This window comes from Talpa europaea (genome assembly GCF_964194135.1).
Source record: "Talpa europaea genome assembly, chromosome: 3".
NCBI classification, from domain to species: Eukaryota; Metazoa; Chordata; class Mammalia; order Eulipotyphla; family Talpidae; genus Talpa; species Talpa europaea.
In genome coordinates, this window is record NC_140069.1 from 147,327,698 (window position 1) to 147,347,933 (window position 20,236).

Here is a 20,236-nt window from a genome sequence, read left to right on the forward strand (position 1 = left end):
CCTGGGCACGGTGACCTGGCTGGGGTGTGGCTGGGCTCCCGCTGGCAGGGCCATGTGCTGGCGCATTCCTGCACCCCGGGGCCTTGTCTTGGGGCTAGGGGGGTCCTGCCCGGTGGGGATGGTGAAGAAAGATTAACTGAGGCCCTTTATTTCTCCAGGTTTGCCTGCGATGAGACTGGGTTCTCTACACGGGACGGACATCCTTTCTGAGCTGCTGTGAATACGTTTGGAATGATCCTGTATATTTTCATCTAATGGAGAATTAGCTGAACCTCGGAGGAGGAGCGCTGCACTGACGACTTCAGAATAGCCATTCACAATGTCATCCAACAGGAGTCAGAACCCCCACGGGCTGAAGCAGATCGGCCTGGACCAGATCTGGGATGACCTCCGCGCCGGGGTGCAGCAAGTGTACACCAGGCAGAGCATGGCCAAGTCCAGATACATGGAGCTCTACACGTATCCCCGCCCCGCGGTGCCCGGCCGTGACGGAGGCGCCGGCTCATGTTTTCTCTTGCCGGTTCTTGCTGTGGTGTATTCGGAGTTCATTTTTAAGCTTTAAAAATTAATTCATTTAGTTCTTAAGATTTTTGATCGGAGGCGAAATCGGCTGGTTGTTGTCTGAAGCAGACTGTTCCCGACAGTGGCTGCTGGCCGTGTGTGGCCATTCACATGTAAAGTCAAACTTGGCCCCTCCGTTGCAGGCCCCACGTTCCAGTGCTCGGCAGTGGGTTCATGCACTTTGTGCGCGGCGCAGAAGGCGCTGGTGGCCCAGGGCCCGCCTGTTCAGAGGCTGTGGCTGCCGTCCCCCTGAGGGCCGAGTGGAGGAGCTGCCCCGGGGCGGTCTGTGCCGCACAGCCAAGGACAGGCCCTCGCCAGCCCCGGCTGGGGTGCGTGTGCCCACTCCCGGCCGAAGGGCCCCACGCAGAGCCAGGGTTGTGCTTTATGGTAAAGGTTTTCGCTGTGGCTATGTCTTGTGCTGAGAACATCCGCCACTGACCCATGGCTGGGCCCATGGTGTGGCGTGTGTGGAGTCATGAGGGTGAGAAGGGTGTGTCCTGTAACTTGTGGACGTTCTGATGCCCTTCAGGTGTGAGAGACGGGCGAGATCTGACCTCGGTCACGGGGCACGGGAGGCCGGCTTGCTGGTTCTTAGGTTTACAGTTGCTGGTTAGTTCTGTGGAGGCTTAGGGTGGAATCTTCGCGTGTCAGAGTGCCTTGCTGTCAGATGGGGTGTTCTAACTTAGTGCGCTCAGCTGGATGGTATCTGAGAATCTTAAAAAGTTAATTTTAATTCAAATACTTAATGATACTAACGAAACTTAAAATTTGTTGTTGGTTTCTGTGCATGTTCATGTGTATCTACACTTACACTGTGAAATGCTTTTTTGGAGACAGTTTTATTGCGATTTAATTGTATGCTATCTTGTTCGCCTCATTCTGATATGCCTGGCATCCGTGTCCCGTGGGTACCGGGTGGGTGCAGCAGTGATCGTAGGCCACTCCGTTCCCCTAGCCCTGAGGCCGCTGTCCAGCTGTCTCTGCACTGTCAGAAGGAGAGGTCACACACCTCCCGGCCCAGCCACCCTCTGGGTGCCGCCATGTGGTTGACCCGACTCTCTGGTCCCTGACAGCGCCGGGCTCCCCACGCCTGAGGTGAGGGCTGTTGTCAGGGCTTATGTGGACAAGGCCCTCAGCTCCTAGGCACGTGCCACAGAGGGACATTGAGGTCATCTGGCACATGAGGCCAGTAGGGAGACAGCTGCCCAAGGGCCACGCCATGTGCCACCCCCACCAGCTGGTGACAGCACAGAACCCTGCTCGAAGGCATCATGGTAGGCGCGTGCCCTTGGCCAGCGCAGTCTACCAGCCTGGGCCAGCAATCTCTGCTGCTTCTGCTGGTCTCAGGTCTGGGTGTGCAGGTTAGCTTGAGCGGTCACGTGGCTTTGTGGAGTCCAAGGCCTGGGAGGGCTGGTTCGTGGCAGGGGGCGCCCTCAGAGCTTGCAGAGCACAGCCCGATGGAGCAGGGCCGTCTGACCAAGTGGGTGAGGTCCCTCTTGGGCGGGATATCCTGTCACACCCCAGAATCCTTGGGCCTTTTCTCAAGCAGAACTGCCACCTTCACGAGGGCCAGAGTCGGGGCTGCATTCTTGCTCAGGCCTCCTTCTCTTTCAGCGTCTTGGGCTGCAGGAGAGAGCTCGATTTCCTTTCCTCTGAGCTGCAAATCCGTGATGGCATTTCTTCTTCAGTGTATTGACAGCGTTATGTTTCAGGCGCTGTTCTTGGCTCCGAGGTCAAGCTCGGGTCCTGATGAGCAGAGCGGGCCTTTCTGGAGGGGCTGCGGTGAGGCCGAGAGCGGCCTGTCGGTCCAGGCATCGGGCCATTGGTGGCAGCGTCTGTCTGTCTTGCTGGACCCCAGGCCCTGCCCTTCCAGGTCAGCTCTTTCCTCTGTGACCATCTTTTACAGCTTCCCTTGGAGTCACCTTGAACTTGCTTGTTGATTTGTTTTTTCTAGATAGAAAAAAATGTAGGTTCTTCCCGTAGTGCTGGGAGCTACATTTGCTCATTGTTTTCTTAGCCTGGGTAGATTTTCTGCTAAGTCCTCTTTTCCCAGCCCATGCACTAAGGACCAAACCTGTCTTTCCTAGTCCTGCTGCTTTCTTCTCCTAAGTCAGCCTCAGCACATTCAGAAACCACATTTAATCTCTGTCCCGATGCTCTGAGACACAACTCAGGATCAAGGCGTGCAGCCCACAGCAGCTGCCAGCATGTGCCATGCAGGGGACAGGCCAGGACATGCCGGGCCCGCTGCGCCCAGCACCCGCCAGCTGCGTGGCCTTGTCACAGCTGCCGCTCTGCCCAGGTGGGGAGGGCGCTGCGGGGGCCCGCAGCCCCCCTTGTGGGCCTCCATGAAACTAAGGGGGAAAAAAGGAAAGCAGATCAAACAGAATAACATGTTTTCACAATTGATTGGTGATGACCCTGAAGAAGCCATGTAGAGGTGTGCGTGCGTGCGTGCGTGCGCACGCTCTTATTCCAGACTCTCACTTTAATCTGATGCTGCCCACCTGATGGTCATGGTTTACGTTGCATAGACCGGAACGTGTAAGCGTGTATTTTTTTCAAGTGCAAGCCGTGTATTCAGAGACGTATCTATACTGCTAGGCCTAAGGCTCTGAAGGACATAACTGGTTCGCAGAGAGAAGAAATACAAATGATCGGTGGACACGGGGGAAATGCCCAGCCTCGCAATTATTATTTTTTTTTTTATAGAGGCATGTTTTTTATTTATTTTTTATTGGTTTGTTTGTTTGTTTTGTTTTATACAAGCACTGGGTACAGTCAGAAGCGCGGGAGGGTGAGAGGATTCACCAGAGCCAGAGCGGGGAGCAGAGCAGGCAGAAGGACCGAAGGACACTGCTGAGGGGAGCAGCGGGCGGCAGGAGAGGTCTGCGCGCCATGCGGGACCCTCCTCCGGTGGCCGGGGAGCAGCCGGGGATCGAACCGGCGCCGCAGAGGCCGCGGGCAGCTTTGCAACCCAGCGCTCAACCGCTGCGCCACCGGGGAGGCCCAGCCTCGCAATTATTAAAGAAGGGAAGAATTAAGCACTCCGTTTCCACCCGCCGGGCTGGGGACAGTGTTGGGTGCAGGCAACCTTGGCGGGCGTGCCGAGACGGCTGCTGTGCTCAAGCTTAGCATCAGTTTGCTCTGATCTTAGAAGCAAATTTAGAACTACAAATATGGAAAGATGAGCTTTGACTTGGTTTTTTTGTTTTGTTTTGTTTTGTTTTTTTTAAACTCTTAACTGTATCCCAAAGAAATGGTTGCGTTCACACTGCGCGTTGCCTGTTCTAACAATAGGAGCAGCAGAAAACAAGCCTCTGTCCTCAGCACAGAGGATTTGGTGCCGGGTGGCTTCTGTCTTAAACACTAGTATTTGTTCTTGTGTGATCTAGAAACAGGCACCTTTGTTTAGAGACAATAAAAATAACACTTTCCCCGGGTATCTTTGATAATCTTAATACTTTGGTCAGAAATAGGAATTACTTCAGCAGGCGGTTCTGGGACCTGGTGCCTTTAGCAGCACTGACCCAGGCCGACTGGCAGCGGCCCCGAGCATGGTGTGTTTCTGGTCACTCTTGCTTTATTTGTTCAGGTGAAGTTTAGGGTTCTGACCTGCATAGTGTAACTTTGTATCCTCGTTTTCTATTCTGCTCATCTTTTTTCTGGCCTTTTGCCTTTCTGTCATGTTGCATATATACATATTCTTTCTAGCTTTCCGATGCCTACTAAATGGGCTGGCTGGGAGAGTAACGGGACCTTGGGCTGGGAAATTCCTCTCGTGGATTAGCAGGAAGAACAAGACGGGCAGCGAGACCAGCTGATGTTGCCAAGGAGGGAGGAGCGTGCTGTCCCCAGGGTGGAAAGGCCCCTTTCGTGGGTTGAGTGGAGATGAGGAGGAAAGTCAGTGTTTCCTGGAGGGAAAAAGGTGCTCGCGGAAGTGGGAAGTGGCACCTCCAGGGCCTGGAGTTCGTCGAGGACTGGCCGTGGTGCTTGGCGTAATTGGCTACGACAAAGGATCCCGGGAACCTCAGAGGCCCAGTGAAAGAGTGTGTACATGCAAAAAGAAAAAAGGTGTATGTTCATAAAGATGGGTAGGACTTGAAAATGGATGACTTACTGTAAACGCGTGCTGGGCCGAGGATTAGTCTAGAAACTAAGTGGGATTAAAGCAGAACTGCGAGAAAGGAGTCTTCGTATCAGAGCCACCCGCTGTGGTTTGTGTTAGCAGCCTGGGTACACTGATAAGGGCCTTTTGTTGATGGCATCTTCCACCTACCATGTTTCCAAACTTCATCCATGTTGTAGCATTTATCAGTAATTCGTGTTTATGACCAAATAATATTCCATTGCTGGAAAGAACACATTCCGTTTTATCCATCACCCACTGACGGACGTTGGGTTGTTTCTGTTACAGGGCAGGGAGGGGGGCACCTCAGGCCCCACAAACCTGCCCGCGCAAAATAGGCTCTGCCATCGGCTGCATCAACACAAAACATATGAGACTTTCATGAAAAGGAACGTTAATACAATTAGTGAAAAATACAGGAAAGGCAAAGAATATACTTTCCAAATCAAGCACCCAAAGTGACCCGTCCCCTTGTGGGTAAAAGTCCACCCAAGCAGGATTGGCCCAGAGCAAGGCCCCAAAGCCTGTCTCAAGTCTAAGGCATCTTCCAGTGGGGACGCACAGAAAAGGATCAGAAACAACCAGACAAGTCTGAGAGGAGAAGAGCAAAATCAAAATCAAGACAAAAACTGCCATTGTCACCTCCCCACGGGTCTCACCCACATCTGTGTCACCCCGTCCACGACCAAAAGGCAAGCGCAGCTTCTTCGTGTGTCTTTCGGCTCCATGCGCCTCCTCCAGGGCTCCTTCTGGCTCCATCCTGCTTCCTTCCTTCCTCAGTCTCCTCTGCAGCTTCTTCTCTCCCTGCTCAGCTCCACCCTCCCTTGGGTGGGGCAGGAAACCTGGAACCTCCCCCTTTCCTGGACCCCCCTGTTACATTTCTACCTCTGGCTGTTGGTGTACTGGTATAAATCTGTCAACAGGTTTTTGCGTGGATGTGTTTTTGTTCTCTGGTAAATCCTAGGAGTGGAATTTCTGGGCCAGATGGTAGTGCTAAGTTGAACCCTTTTGAGACCCACCAGACTTCCAGAGTGGCTGCGCCATTTCATTTCCCACCTGCAGCACGTGGGGTTTCTGTCTCTCTGCACCCCAGCTAGCTCCGGGCAGTATCTGCCTTCCAGGTTCTAGCATCCTGGTGGGTGTGATGTCTCCCTGGATGTGTTTGTTTTGTTTTGTTTTTTAAAGAATTGTTCCTTTATTGTAAGATGTTTATTTTATTTATTTTTGCATAGAAGAACTGGGGTACAGGCCAGAGGTGCGGGGGTGAGAGGATTCACCAGAGACAGAGTGGGGAGCAGAACAGATGGATCCACTGAAACTCAACTGCTGAGGGGATCAGCAGGGAGACAGGAGAGGTCTTCTGCACCATGTGGCCTGCACCTCTCAGGCCAGAGAGGTGACAGCAGCAAGATTTAACCCCTAGACCACCACCAGGGAGGCCCCTTGATGTGGTTTAGATGTGCCTTTTCCTGATGACTCATGTGTCCATTGATTTTTACACCTCCCTTAACTGTGTATTCAGGTCCTTTAACCGTTTTCTAAATGGGTTGTATTTTTATTTTTGAGTTGTACTTTTGGATATATTGTGAATGCGGACACTCTATCAGACAGATGATTCACAGATGTTTCCTCCTGTTCATGTTATGGGTTGTCTTCAGTTTTCTCAGTTGTGTTCTGTGACACAAAAGTTTAAGTTTTTGATGAAGTGCGACTTTTTTCTTTGGTCACTTATACTTTGGTATGGTTTCTAAAAATCCCTTGCCAAATTCAAGGTCATGAAGATTTTTCTTTTTCTTTTTTATTTATTTATTTATTTATTTATTTTAGAGGCATGTTTTATTTATTTATTTGTTTGTTTGTTTTGTTTATACAAGCACTGGGTACAATCAGAAGCGCGGGAGGGTGCGAGGATTCACCAGAGCCAGAGCGGGGAGCAGAGCAGGCAGAAGTACCGAAGTACACTGCTGAGGGGAGCAGCGGGCGGCAGGAGAGGTCTGCTCGCCATGTGGGACCCTCCTCTGGCGGCCGGGGAGCAGCCGGGAATCGAACCGGCGCTGCAGAGGCTGCGCACAGCTTCGCAACCCAGCGCTCAACCGCTGCGCCACCGGGGAGGCCCCATGAAGATTTTTCTCTTGAGTTTTCTGCGAATGTTAGTAATCTTGGTTGTGTTTACATCTTTTATCTGTTTAGAATTGAATTTTATATGCGGTGTGGGGTCAGGGCCCCACCTGAGCTGTTTGCTTGTCCAGTCCTGTCAGCACCACTCACAGAGACACCATCGCTCCCCTTGAAGGGTCTTATCCAAAATCAGTTGTGCACAAACACACACACGGTTTCCTCTGGAGTCTCGAGTCTGTTCTGTAGGTCTCTGTCTTGTGCCAGAGTTGATTGCTATTGCCTTTTAATTGAGTTTTTTTTTTAAATCTTTATTTTTCAAGATTTATTTTTATTTATTTATTTATTTTATGTATTTGTACAAGCACTGGGTACAGTCAGAAGCGCGGGAGGGTGAGAGAATTCACCAGAGCCAGAGCGGGGAGCAGAGCAGGCAGAAAGACCGAAGTACACTGCTGAGGGGAGCAGCGGGCGGCAGGAGAGGTCTGCGCGCCATGCGGGACCCTCCTCCGGTGGCCGGGGAGCAGCCGGGGATCAAACCGGTGCTGCACAGGCTGCGGGCAGCTTCGCAACCCAGCGCTCAACCGCTGCGCCACCAGGGAGGCCCGCAATTGAGTTTTAAAATCATGGAAGTGTGAGTTTCTCAACTTTCTTCTTCCCCAAGATTGTTTTTGGAGCCCTTATAATTCCACGTGAACTTTAGGATCCGCTGTAACCTGTGTAAGAAGCTGCGGGGCCCTGCTGGGAACCACCAGCCGTGACTCAGTGGGGAGCACTTTCCTCCTACCTTTTCTAATTCAGGTATTTCAAGGTATAAATTTCTTGTGAGGATTTTTAACTTTATTCCACAAATTTAGATATGCTATATTTTCATTATCATTTAGTGCAACACATAATTTTCCTTATTTTTGTTTGACCCTTGGATTACTTAGAAATGTTTGTTGTTAGAAATAATAGTTGGAGTTTTGCATATCAGATCATTGGCAGTGATTTCTAATTTAATCCATTTTGGTCAAAGAATAAACTATGGATCCAGTTCTTTAGACTGTATTGAAGGCTGATTTAAGAAAATGGCCTGTTTGGAAAGTGGACTGTTGAAAACGGGGATTCTACAGGATGTGGATTGGTGGGGTGTCGACGGTGGTGCTGGGGCAGGAATGCTGCTGCTTTCGGGTCATGGCTGAGCACCTGTCCCCTGCTCCCTGTCGTGGGATGTCTTGGAGGCAGCCCGAACCTGCCGTAGTGGGGGGATTACACCCCTACACCTGGGAGGAAATCAGTTTGCCAGCATGCTGGGTTGAGAGCCAGGTGGAGGTAGTGGAGAGTGTCTCGTTATCTATGTCTTCATTGATTTTCCTCCCACTGCCCCCAGCTCCTAGGTCTGGCTGCTGAGAGAAGAGCGTTAAAAACCTCTCGGGATTGTGGACTTTTCTCCTCTCTTTCATTCTCTCAAATTTTGCTTCGTGCACGTTGAGGCTTTGTTTTTAGGAGCCTATACGTATATGTTTGCCTTCTGAGCGAGGGGACCCTTCCTCACTGTGTCATGCCCTCCTCTCTGGTGGTAGTTTTATGGAAGTCTGTTTTGTCTGATAGTTATTGCCTTTTTGGTCTTTTGATGCTTGGTGTCTGCATGATAATCTTCTCCCGCCCATTCGCTCAGCCCATCTGAGTCTTCACATCTGACTGTAGCTCCTGCAGCAGCACAGAGCAGCTGTTTGTCCTTCTGACCATCTCTGCCTGTGACTGTAGGTTTTACTCTCTTCACATACATTTCTGAATGTTAATAGGTTGATTTCAGGTCTACTTTTTTTTTTCCTGCTCTTTCAAAAACATTTCTTTTATTCCTGCTTCTTCCCTTTGGAATTATTTGAAGATTTTTAGAATTGCACTTGAATCTAGGCCTTGGCCTTCTAGCTCAGCATGTGCTCTCAGGCATTGCCACATACGTCCACTTTTTCTTTTCTTAACATGCTGGAGTTAATACTGTTTGACATCACAGCAATTATTGGGAGTTTCTCTGTGTTATTTCGTCTAACTTAGATATCCGTTGATGGAGAAACCTTACATTTTAACACACAGGAAATCTAACCACTAAGTAGTATCTTCAGCCCCTGCTGTCTCATGCTGCTGGCGCTTGGTTGGATGATGGTGATGCTAATTTGGAAATGAATGTGGAGCTAAACTCTGGGTGGGAGCTTTGATACAGCTTTTAAGAGGTTTCCTTTCCATTCATATTGTGCCTTTTGGTTTTGGGGGGTGGTCCTCTTTGAGGAGGTGAGCCTGGGAGGGAAGGAATAGCTTTGCCTCTCTGAAGAATACTTGGAAAGAACGAATTCAGTGGTTAAAAATTTTTAAACACTCAGCCCTGCCCTTCAGAGCTGTGAATGTCTGGATACATAAACTTAAGATTTTCCAACTTAAGCGACTGTTCCCCCTTGTCCTCCCTGCCACCAGGTGAATCCAGTTGCCTCTGTTCTGTGCTCAGTGAGGCAGCTGAGTAGGAGCCTGGAGGGCAGGGCCAGCCCGTCACAGTGTGGGGGCAAGGGTGCCCTGCAAGTCTCCTGCAGGCCAGGGCAGCCGCGCCGTCAGCCAGGGAGAACCTGCTCGCACCTTCCCTGCCCTGGTTTGAGCCGAGCAAGGTTTTTGGTGTCTCACTTTCTTCTGCTGCATCCTCCATGTCTCTTTCGCTTCCTCCAGTTTTAGGCAAAGTAGCTCCAGTTCTGGGGGAGCAGCTCCTTGGGTGGCACGATTGGGTTTCTCTGGGTCTTCACAGAGACCCCGGTGCCCCGGGCGAGCCCTGCAGCACCCTCCTCAGCAGGCACCTTGGATCTGGTGACTTGAAAGGCCCATTGTGCTCTTGGTGACCTTCCTGCCGAGTGTCCAGCCTCCTCAGCTGGTGCTCTGGGTGACATCCCACCCGATTGATTGTGCTGCCTCGGGAGGGGCTTTTGTTGCTACCGCCGGGAGCCGCCTGGTTCTGATATGTTTATTAGGAAAAGACTCTCGTATGAGTCGGGTCAACGACGCGTGTTGATTTCCTTGACGTTGCTCCAAGTCACGTCTACAACTACTGCACGAGTGTCCACCAGTCCAACCAGGCGCGAGGGGCTGGCGTCCCACCGTCTAAGTCAAAAAAGGGGCAGACGCCCGGGGGAGCCCAGTTTGTTGGCTTGGAATTATACAAACGACTTAAAGAATTTTTGAAGAATTACTTGACAAATCTTCTTAAGGTAAGAAGTTTTACGTACTAAGCATTGATAATAGTTGTATTTTGCGTGTGTTTGTTTTTTTTTTAAGTCGTGAAATGCTGGTTTTAACTTCAGTGCCAGACGTTTACTGTTACCTGTTCACTTTCTTCAGGATTAGGTGCAGAAAGGTGTTACCTGGTAGGAAGTTGAAGCATTCAACAATCATAAGCCATATTCTGTTTTTTGGTTAAATTAAAAGTTTCTGGTAACTGTTACATCACAATAGTGCTTCTCTTATTACTATTTTGTATTTAGTTGTTAGAAACTGGGGAGCCTTCTAATTTAAAGCACAGAATTGTGAATTCAAGTAAGCTACGCCTGTCCTGAGCCCCGTGGGCTGCGACGCCTTCCTTCCGGCCTCGCGATGATCAATGGCTCCTCCGTTGGGGCCACCACTGACCGAGGGTGGGGGGCCTCGGGCTCTGCCCAGGCTTGTGTTCTCTGGGTGTGACATTCAAAGATTTTTGACTTACACAGATAAGGCCACAATGGCAGCATCCACAGTTGTCTTAACATTGTCACAAACTAGTTGGCATCGTGCGTGTCACTGTGACAGGTCCTGCCCAGGGTGAGGTCACCTTCATGCTTCCCAGCCATGTGTCCACAGGCCCGAGGCCCTTGGCTCTTTCTGCTTAGTTGTTCCTCAGCGTTAAAATCAGGAGCCGCCTGTGAGCTGTGAGAAGCACGGGTGGCTGTACTGTCGGTGACATCGTCACATTTTTAAAACACTCACATAAATTTTAGCCCAGAATAGCTTCTTGTTAACATGTTACAGCTCACAACAGCTCACATCTTTCTTGGATTTCAGTGAACTGAAGTCTGGCTGTGTTGGGACAGGACCAAGTTCTCTCGGGCTTGTCGGGCCCCACGGGCGGGAGAACAGCCCCAAGGGGCAGCTCCTGGGTGGGGGGCTCTTCCCTCCTGGCCTGTCTTCGGCTCAGACTCTGCCTTTGAGGGCTCGGGTTTTGCAGACATTATTAAACCAAAGGAAAACTCCAAGTTCATTTCCATCAAATAAAAATTATGGTTCACGTCATGGACTTCTCAGGGAAAATGCGGTCTTATTAAAGAAGAAACGTGTACTTAGTTTATTCTCACGACAGTGGAGCTGATGACCACGAAAAACTTAATAGACTTTTATACTTTTAAGTAAATTTAATGAAGGAGGAAGAGGCATTAAAACAGTAATTAGTGTTGCCCTCATGACCTAGATTGTTAATAGGACATGTTAATTACATCTTCAACAGAAAATATCAAAATAGGGAAGATTTTGGAGTAAATTCCTGACTTGTTAACATGCAGGAATTATCCTCGTAGTCTAAAGTTTGAGGGCACCTTGCATGTGTGTATGTACGTAGTTCACGCCATGAAGGGAGAGAGGCCCATCCCATTTGAGGTACAAAAATTTTTATTAAAATTCCCTCTTGAGCCTAATCCTCGTGAGATGCAGGGGTGAGGATTTGGGTTAAGGAGCACGTTTTTGTAGATGGAGTGACTTGAAGAGCCCGTCTAAGATACCACATACGTCGGTGTGTTTTAGTCCAATAGGATTTGCCTGACTCTGACCTTTGTCATGTGACAAATGGCATCTGACCCCTGCTCACTTGTTCCCAGGACGGGGAGGACCTGATGGATGAGAGTGTGCTGAAGTTCTACACCCAGCAGTGGGAGGACTACCGCTTCTCCAGCAAAGTGCTGAACGGCATCTGCGCCTACCTCAACAGACACTGGGTGCGCCGCGAGTGCGACGAAGGCCGGAAAGGGATCTATGAGATCTACTCGGTAAGCCGGCCGCGGACGCCATCACCAGTGCCCTTTCCTGGTGGCCTGCCATCCTGAGGGGCGAGGCTAGCGCTGAGGTCTTCTCAGAGTAGCCGCCCCTTTCCTTGATGTTAGTATCAGGAGAGGGAGCACCTTCTGCAGTCTGTGGCTAGAGTGTCTAGAAGGGAGGAGGGTGAGCAGACTGGCTCCTGAAGTGCAGCCCGCACACTCAGCATGTGCTGTCCAGGGGCCTTCACCCTGCGCGGCCAGCCATATCAGTGCTGCAAGCCCCGTGTCCTGGCAGGCCTAGGGCCCCCCACCCGACTCGGCACCCCCTCACCTGGACTTGGTACTCCCTCACCTGGACTCCGCACCCCCTCCCACCCAGACTCGGCGCCGCCCCCTCCTTGGGACTTCACACCCCCTCCCCTGGACTCAGCGCCTCCCCACCTGGACTCAGCATCCCGGACACACACAAACACCCATCCCCATCCCCTGGACTCGGTGCCTGTGGGCTCTTGTGTCTGGGAGTCTGCTGGGGGCAGCTGGCAGCTCCATTCTCCCCTTTCACTTAACCAAATAGTAGGATCTGCCATGATTCTAGCAGAGTCTTAAGCTGAGAGGGTCTTTTTTAGATTGCAGGAAAAATACATTCTGAAAAGGCAAAATCTGTTTCTTCAACCAGTGGAGCTTTTACTTGGCCCATGGGCCTTCAGAGTGTGGTTTCCAAACCCACAGCGTGGTCCTGCCCACCTGCGGGGCCCCAGCCCAGACGTACTTCATTAGAAAGTGTTGAAGAAATGTCTGGGTTTTCTTTCTGTCCCGCCTGCTAGTGTGAGCTGGCAAGCTGCTTTGGTCAGATCCGCAGCTCTGACTTCACCATGATGATGGGTTTACCACGTTGGGATCTAGAAATCATGATGAGTGCACTTGGGGTCGGGCTTTTTCCTCTGCCTTCTCGGGACATCCTAGTGAACGCACAGGTGCTTTACACGTCCTTCTCCCTTTCTTCTCATGCAGCTTGCGTTGGTGACCTGGAGAGATTGTCTGTTCAGGCCGTTGAATAAACAGGTACCTCCTGCTCATGTGTGTTCATGTTTTCCTCGTAAAATCCATTGGAGATTCGCTGTGGGTGGGTCTCCCCTCCTTCTGGCTGTCTCGAGGTCATCTCTCCTCTTGGTGTGAAAGGTTGGGTGTTGACGAGACACAGTGATACGCGCTGTAGCCTGCAGTTTGCACGCCTTACCTGTTGTCCTGTGTCCTTTCTGAAGGTAACAAATGCTGTTTTGAAATTGATTGAAAAGGAGAGAAATGGCGAGACCATCAACACAAGACTCATCAGCGGAGTCGTGCAGTCTTACGGTACAGTTCCCTCATTTGGGTGACGTCTCCTCGCCGATGGCAGTCACAGCACTGCTCACCCAGACTCGTTGCAAATGTTTTATTACTATCAAGAATATTGTTAGCATTTGCAGTGGACTCATAGTCCTCTCTGGAGAGCCACTGTGATTCTCTTTGATTGTACAGTCATCATAAATATGCCTTTAAGGAACTTGGATGGGATAGACGTTGAATTGTTTCTGGTCTTATACTGAACTACTGGGATGATAATGTGATGGAGTCATTAGTGGAGCTGAGTCATGGCCAGAAATCTTTATCAGTTTGAAAAATCAAGATCAAGAAACCAATAAAGAAATACCATGTTTTAAAAACTTCAAGTAGCGTTGTATTTCTTTGGAAGTTTTAAATCAGGCCATTTTATTATTTTTAAGGGTTTTTTTTTTTTTTTTTAGAAACGTGAGAGTTCTCGAAATGAACTTAATGGGAGCTTTGAAGCATGCCTGACTAATTTTATGTATCTTAGGGTTTTTTCCTTTATTTTATTGAAACAGTAGACTTGATAATATGCCCTGCCATCCCACGCTTGTGTTTCAAGCGTAAGTTAGACTGGATGCTGCGCTCGGCCTGTTCTGTAGAACAGGGTGATGAAATGCAGTGTGTTTGTTCCCAGTGGAGCTGGGGCTGAATGAGGACGACGCCTTCGCGAAGGGTCCGACGCTAACGGTGTATAAGGAATCCTTTGAATCGCAATTCTTGGCCGACACGGAGCGGTTTTATACCAGGGAGAGTACCGAATTCCTGCAGCAGAACCCGGTCACCGAGTACATGAAGAAGGTGAGCGGAGCCCCACGCTGGCCGCCAGGAGCTGGTGGGCGGGAGCTGGTGGTGTCCACTGGGCTGGGGTGCTCCCGGCTGGCCAGCGGCTCTTATGTACTGACTTCAAGTCGTAGCCCAGAGCTGTGCTGTCCGGGGCACAGCGTGGCAGCTCCACCTGTGTGGAGAGAGCGGCCTCCGGGAACATGTCTGCAGCGCGGCAGCCACGGTTTGCTGTGTCTGTGAGGAGATAGGCTCTCAAGAAACAGACTTTCATGTCTGCAGACGTTGAGCTTTTGCTTCAGAAGTGCCCCCGACCATCAAAGTCGTACTAAAGCAGAGGCCCTTCCGAGACCCTGGGTCCTAAGTGCTGGCCTTGGCAGACCAGGCTTCTGCACCACGCATCTTGCTCTCAGCGCAGCGATTCTGTGAGGAGGCTCTGGGGCTTCTGACAAATACAAATACTCTGAGCTTTGTCACTTTCAGTCAAAAATAGTGGTTTTTAACTGGGTGTGCGGGTTTCTCTGAGTGTGAAATGGGGCTATTACCCCAAAGGGTGAAATAACCATTTACTGAAAAGTGTTGATATGAAGACGTTTGAACTGTTCGTAAGGAAAGGGGAATATTAGCACAGAGAACGTGGGACACGTCAGGACCATTTAAATCCTCTTGGCACTTACAGGGCCCCCTGGTCTGTAGAGGGTGGGTCCCAAGACCCACACCAGGGCCTGAAACCACAGGTAGCGCTGACCCCGTGATCCCGCCTTTGCTCCTGCTGCTGTGGACTGTAAGTGAGGCCCAGTAAGAGACAGTGACAGTGATAACAGCAATCTACTGCAGTGACAGGGAGGTGAGTGTGGGCCTCTCAAGATCCCTTCATTGTAGGTATTATTTTGGACCAGTGTTGACCGGGGTGCCCGAAACCAGAAGAGGGGGACTTTCTGTCGTGTCTTACCAGGCGGGGCTGCGGGTGAGCTGACTGTGGCTCAAGCGGCAGCCCTCACTCCTGACTGCACCCCCAGGCGGAAGCCCGTCTGCTGGAGGAGCAGCGCCGGGTCCAGGTCTATCTGCACGAGAGCACCCAAGACGAGCTGGCCCGCAAGTGCGAGCAGGTGCTCATCGAGAAGCATTTGGAGATCTTCCACACGGAGTTCCAGAACCTGCTGGATGCCGACAAGAACGAAGGTGAGCCGCCCAGCCTCAAAACGCGCAGGTCTTCGCCACGGTCAGTGGTTTGGGAATGTTCACGGCTCTGGACTCAGTTGACATTATCACCCCAGTCACTTTCAAAGCGGGGGGCTGTGCCTGCATGTCAGTGTCAGACCTCTGTGTAAGGTTCTGGAAGTGGCTTTAGGGGAGGGCGTCTTCCAACTTAACTTGGAATGTAGCTGGTGTTTTACCACCAAATACTCATACCCCTAATTTTTTCCTGGAGTATTTTTCCTGTGAAAAGCCTCCCAGGTGAGGTGTTACTGTGTTTCCCTGAGCCCTTCCCTGTGTCACTGGTACATGCCAGGAACTCAGCAACTGAGGTTGGCCTTTGGCATTGGGACTGTTCCTCTTTGGATCCCAAACACATAGTAAGTGGAAACTTTGGGGGCCCTTTTGTGACTTGTTTCCCAGTTGCGATGGGTAGTCACATATACCCCTTAAATTTTTTGTTCTTGAAATAAATGTGTTTCAGAAACCCCAGATGACGTTTCTGATTACAGAGATTTTTTCCTCTGCCAATGGTTTCTCACACGCAGGACACAGGGCCTTGGCTGCAGCGTGACGGTGTCCTCCCTGTAGCTGAACGCGCACACCTGTCTGGGGCCTGGCTCCTGCGGCCCGCCCTTCGCAGGAGCAGGTGTGCTTGGTGGGTAAGCAAGGCCTGTTCGCCTTCTGCTTTCAGACTTGGGCCGCATGTACAACCTTGTGTCCAGGATCCAGGACGGCCTGGGAGAGCTGAAGAAGCTCCTGGAGACGCACATCCACAACCAGGGGCTCGCGGCCATCGAGAAGTGTGGGGAGGCCGCGCTGAACGTAAGTGCCGGGCCGAGGCTCCAGGCCACTGCCGCCGGCGTGAGGCTGCGTGGCCCTGCACGTGGCTGTGTCAGGACTCAGTAAATCCTCCATAAGCCCCACCCCACCCCACCCCCGGCAACTTTTAGGCATTAAGAACGTCATTTCTTGACATCGTTTTCCCTTTGTGTTGTCTCACTATTACCTGCTGGCCTAGGGGGCTGCAGAGGCCCCGCCTGTGCACCCCACCTACCCCCAGGGGCAGGAACACTCAACTGGTTTTCTCTGATGCGAGGGTAGGCAGTGCCTGGAGTTTGAAGAGACGGCTAAGTGTCCGCTTCATCCCTGTTGCGAGCTCCCGTCTTGGGCGTGTGTGGGAAAGCTGTGGGGAGGGAAGCCGCAGGGCCGTGACTTACATGTGAACCAGAGAAGCGTGCCTTGTTACTGGCTCTGCGTGTTTCATGTTCGTTATTTCTGACATACAGTCTTTAATATGGTTTTAAAATCCTTTTCCACCTTCCATTTTGGGGGTTGCTGCCTCAGTGTCACATCTGTGAATTACTAGAGGGATGAATTTGAGCCCCTTCTGGAGGGTGGGAGGGCACTGACTTGGCACCAGGCTCTGTGAGAAGATCTCCAGGTGTCGGCCTGAGCTGGGGAGGAAGCGGGCACTGGAGCGGCGGTGGAGCGACGGGTGCGGGCCCAGGCCGTCGGGACTCACCCGGCTCCCCTGTGCCACACCTCGCGCTCCAGCGCATGTCCCCAGTGGGTCCATCCAGATCCTCCCCCCAGACTCTGGCCTGCCAGCAAGCACACCTGGTGGGGACCAGTTCTGGCAGAGCCTGAGCTTGAGGACAGCGAGTGGCGCTGCCGGGGCCATCCGGTTTGACTCCTGGGGGGACAGCGGTGCTGGGGCTGCCACAGGCCGCCATCCTCACACATCGGCAGCGCAGGCGTCATGCAGAGGATATGCTCCAGTTAGTCTCCAGCCACAACGAAGCCCAGAATATGAATTATGAGCAGCACATGTTAGTTAAGCAAAGCTATCGTTTCATAAACCTTTGTTTTCTGTGATCCCTTTTGATTTTTTTAAAAATCACTGTTTTTCTTTTTTTTAAGATTTATTTATTTATACAAGCACTGGGTACAGTCAGAGCGCGGGAGGGTGAGAGAATTCACCAGAGCCAGAGCGGGGAGCAGAGCAGGCCGAAGGACCGAAGTACACTGCTGAGGGGAGCAGCGGGCGGCAGGAGAGGTCTGCGCGCCATGTGGGACCCTCCTCCGGTGGCCGGGGATCGAACCGGCGCTGCAGAGGCTGCGGGCAGCTTCGCAGCCCAGCGCTCAACCGCTGCGCCACCGGGGAGGCCTGAAAAAATCACTGTTTTTCATACAAGCTTGAAATCAGTGATTTTGAGTCCCCAGAATGTGTTTTCTCTTACTGCACATAAACAGACATCCTGTGTGTTCTGAGGGCGACGCCAAGATGGAGACTTTGAGGCAGTGTCTAAACTTTGTCGGGATGTCTTACAGGAACAATTGATAATCCAGTTTAATCCCTGTAATTTTTTTTCTCCCTACGTAAGGACCCCAAAATGTACGTCCAGACGGTGCTGGACGTCCACAAGAAGTACAACGCCCTGGTCATGTCCGCCTTCAACAACGATGCTGGCTTTGTGGCCGCGCTGGACAAGGTGGGTGCCTGAGGTGGCGCCTCTGGCGCGTGAGCCCGCCAGCCCGCGTGCCCCCTAACTGTGCTGTGTGTGACCCACAGGCCTGCGGTCGCTTCATCAACAACAACGCGGTCACCAAGATGGCTCAGTCCTCCAGTAAGTCCCCCGAGTTGCTGGCTCGATACTGTGACTCCCTGCTGAAGAAAAGGTACCAGTCACTTGTGTTTTTCTCAGTAAACCCCTTTAATTCTCAACTATCGGATGAGAAAATAAAGTAACATTTTACATACATTAAATTATAAGTTTTTTAAATTTCACCTTGAGAGCTTTTGTTGAAGCACAGTGTGTGGAGACGCCCGGGTCTCGGGCGGGCCCCAGATGGGCCCTGCACGTGCTTCCCGCTTCCCGGCCCTGTCCTCATTGGGCCTTAGACTCTCGAAGTCTACTTTTGTCTTAATGAACTCCTTTTCTTCGTTTCTCTGTGTACCACGCGAGTGAAATCATGTCTTCCTCCATTTGACTTTTCCACCAAGCACAACACGCGCTCAACGCGCGTCGCAAAGGGCAGGCTTCGTCTTGCTATGGCTGAGCAGTGCCCCCGCGAACGCGCACGGCGTCTCCATCCTCCGGCGCCAGCTCCTGGCCTCTATGAAAAGGCTGTGTTGACCACGGGGTGTACGTGTTTCTTTGAGCTAGTGGTTCCTGTTCCCCGGGCAAATGCCCGGAGTGGGACAGCTGGATCCTGTGGAGTTTCTGATTTTGATTTTTATGCTGCTGCCGTGAGGCTGCGCCGGCTCACGCGGGCGGGCAGGCAGGCCTCCCTCTCCCCATCCCTGCCTGGTCTCTGGATGGAAGTCGTTCTCGCAGGTGTGAGGTGACGCCCAGGCCCGAGTCGCCTTCCCCTGTAATAGGAGGTGATGGGCCGCCCTGCAGGGGCCTTCTGACCGGCTGTGTGTCTTCCCCGGGGACAGACTATCAGGTCCCGGGGCGCCGGGTGGGCTGGCCCGTGGTGGGGTTGTGTGTGTGGTGTCTTCTGCGTGTGGTTTTGCCATGTAGGTGACGTTGGTCTCACAAAACGTGTTTGGTAGTTTTCCCTCCTTTGCGACCCTTGGACGCGGCCGAGAAGGAAAGGTGCTGGGTGACCCCTGTGGTCGGTGGCTCCCCAGAAGCCCGGGCCCTCCCCCGCCGGCCATTCTCTCTCTCTTCTGATAGTCTCGATGTCCACGTGTTTGCCCGCTTGTTCAGTTGTTGCCGTAATTGTTTCTGTCCTTTCTGTTTCTGTCGTGTCCTGTGTAGCTTCTCCTTCCTGGCTTTCAGTCTTACCTTCCCAGTGAAGCAGCTCTTGGTGTCAACAGTCTCCTAAACTGCCTTTGATCATTTTTATTATTTCCTTCCTTCCACTGACTTTTGGGTTGTGTTTTTTCTTCTTCGAGTTCCTTCGGTATAAGCTTAGATTTTTTGGAGTTTTCCTGTTTCCTGAGTTATTAGTGACTTTGTGTTTATTCTTAGTAAACCTATTTAAAATACTGCATTTTACATGCATCAAATTGTCACTTTTATTCTTTTTGAGAAAATAGCCTAATATGCCTCCTTTACTTCCCTAAACACACTTCATGTTTTATATCACACCCTGCTCACTTTCCCTTACGTTACCAACGTCCTGAAGAACTGCAGGGGACGCGACCTGTCAGGCGGCCCTCGCCCTCGCCCTCGCCCCTGCCGGCGCGTGCTGTAAGGAGGAGCCACTTCTCATCTCCTCCCCGGTGGGTCCTTCCTCCTGGCCTGCACCCTGTTTCTCCAGTTGAGAACTTTCGTGTCAGCTCCCACTGGTGGTTTTTTAAAACAGATGTTTAAGCTCCTTGTATTCTGGTACTTTCGCTGCTCTGTGTGTTTCACAAACCTGCCTTCACTTGGGGAGTTGTTTGCTGTTTCACGGTCTTTATATTTTCACCTTGTTACCTCTCCACCGGCGTTTCTCTGACCAGCATGCAAGTGTCCTGAGCTGGAGGCCACGAGACCTCACGCGGGCCCCGCCGTTGTCTGGTTTGATGTTCTCGGTTTTGTGTGTTTTTGTTTTCCTCAAATTCTCTTTCACCTAAACAGTTGCATTCGTTTCAGAAATTATCACGGCCTATTTATTTTACTTTTCCAAACAGCACATCTACAAGCGTTGTTGCAATAGTTTCCAGGCCCACAAATTTTACTGGTTTTGATACTGATAAATTATCATTTAAACAGTTCAGCCCCATTGCAATAAGCAAGACCAGGGGTGCTTATCTTCCCAAGAAAAAGACTGAAAATCAGCCTCACTTAGCAACAGTATTGTTGAAACTCAAGACATTAGCAAAGTGAATCTGTGAGTGAACTAAAGAGCGGTTCCCAGGACGAGATGGTGCTGGCAGAATGCAAGGCTGCCTCGACATGTTGGCTGGGACTCACCATCTGGCAGCACCGGGCAGAGCGCGACGTGGCGTCTGGTAGACGGGCAGAGCGTGTCACTGGCCAGAAACTTTCTCTTTGCTAGAAAACCGTTCCCCAGGCCAGAAAGGATTGAGCATTTGGGGGTTTTTTCCTATTTCTTGCACTGCCAGTCT

The 20,236-nt window shown here is 51.3% G+C and overlaps 1 protein-coding gene across 1 annotated transcript in view; it reads left to right on the top strand.

The window, feature by feature from the left end:
- Nucleotides 1–319: 319 nt before the first annotated feature.
- CUL1 (cullin 1) overlaps nt 320–20,236 on the top strand; it is a gene marked incomplete at both ends in the record, with an annotated part of 30,286 nt that continues 10,369 nt past the window's right edge. Inside the window, 10 exons of the mRNA XM_084229737.1 lie at nt 320–459; nt 9,861–10,035; nt 11,668–11,835; nt 12,835–12,885; nt 13,086–13,176; nt 13,826–13,989; nt 14,991–15,153; nt 15,863–15,993; nt 17,556–17,663; nt 17,744–17,850. Coding sequence (XP_084085863.1) covers nt 320–459; nt 9,861–10,035; nt 11,668–11,835; nt 12,835–12,885; nt 13,086–13,176; nt 13,826–13,989; nt 14,991–15,153; nt 15,863–15,993; nt 17,556–17,663; nt 17,744–17,850 — 1,298 coding nt within the window. The remainder of the gene's footprint in view (nt 460–9,860; nt 10,036–11,667; nt 11,836–12,834; nt 12,886–13,085; nt 13,177–13,825; nt 13,990–14,990; nt 15,154–15,862; nt 15,994–17,555; nt 17,664–17,743; nt 17,851–20,236) is intronic.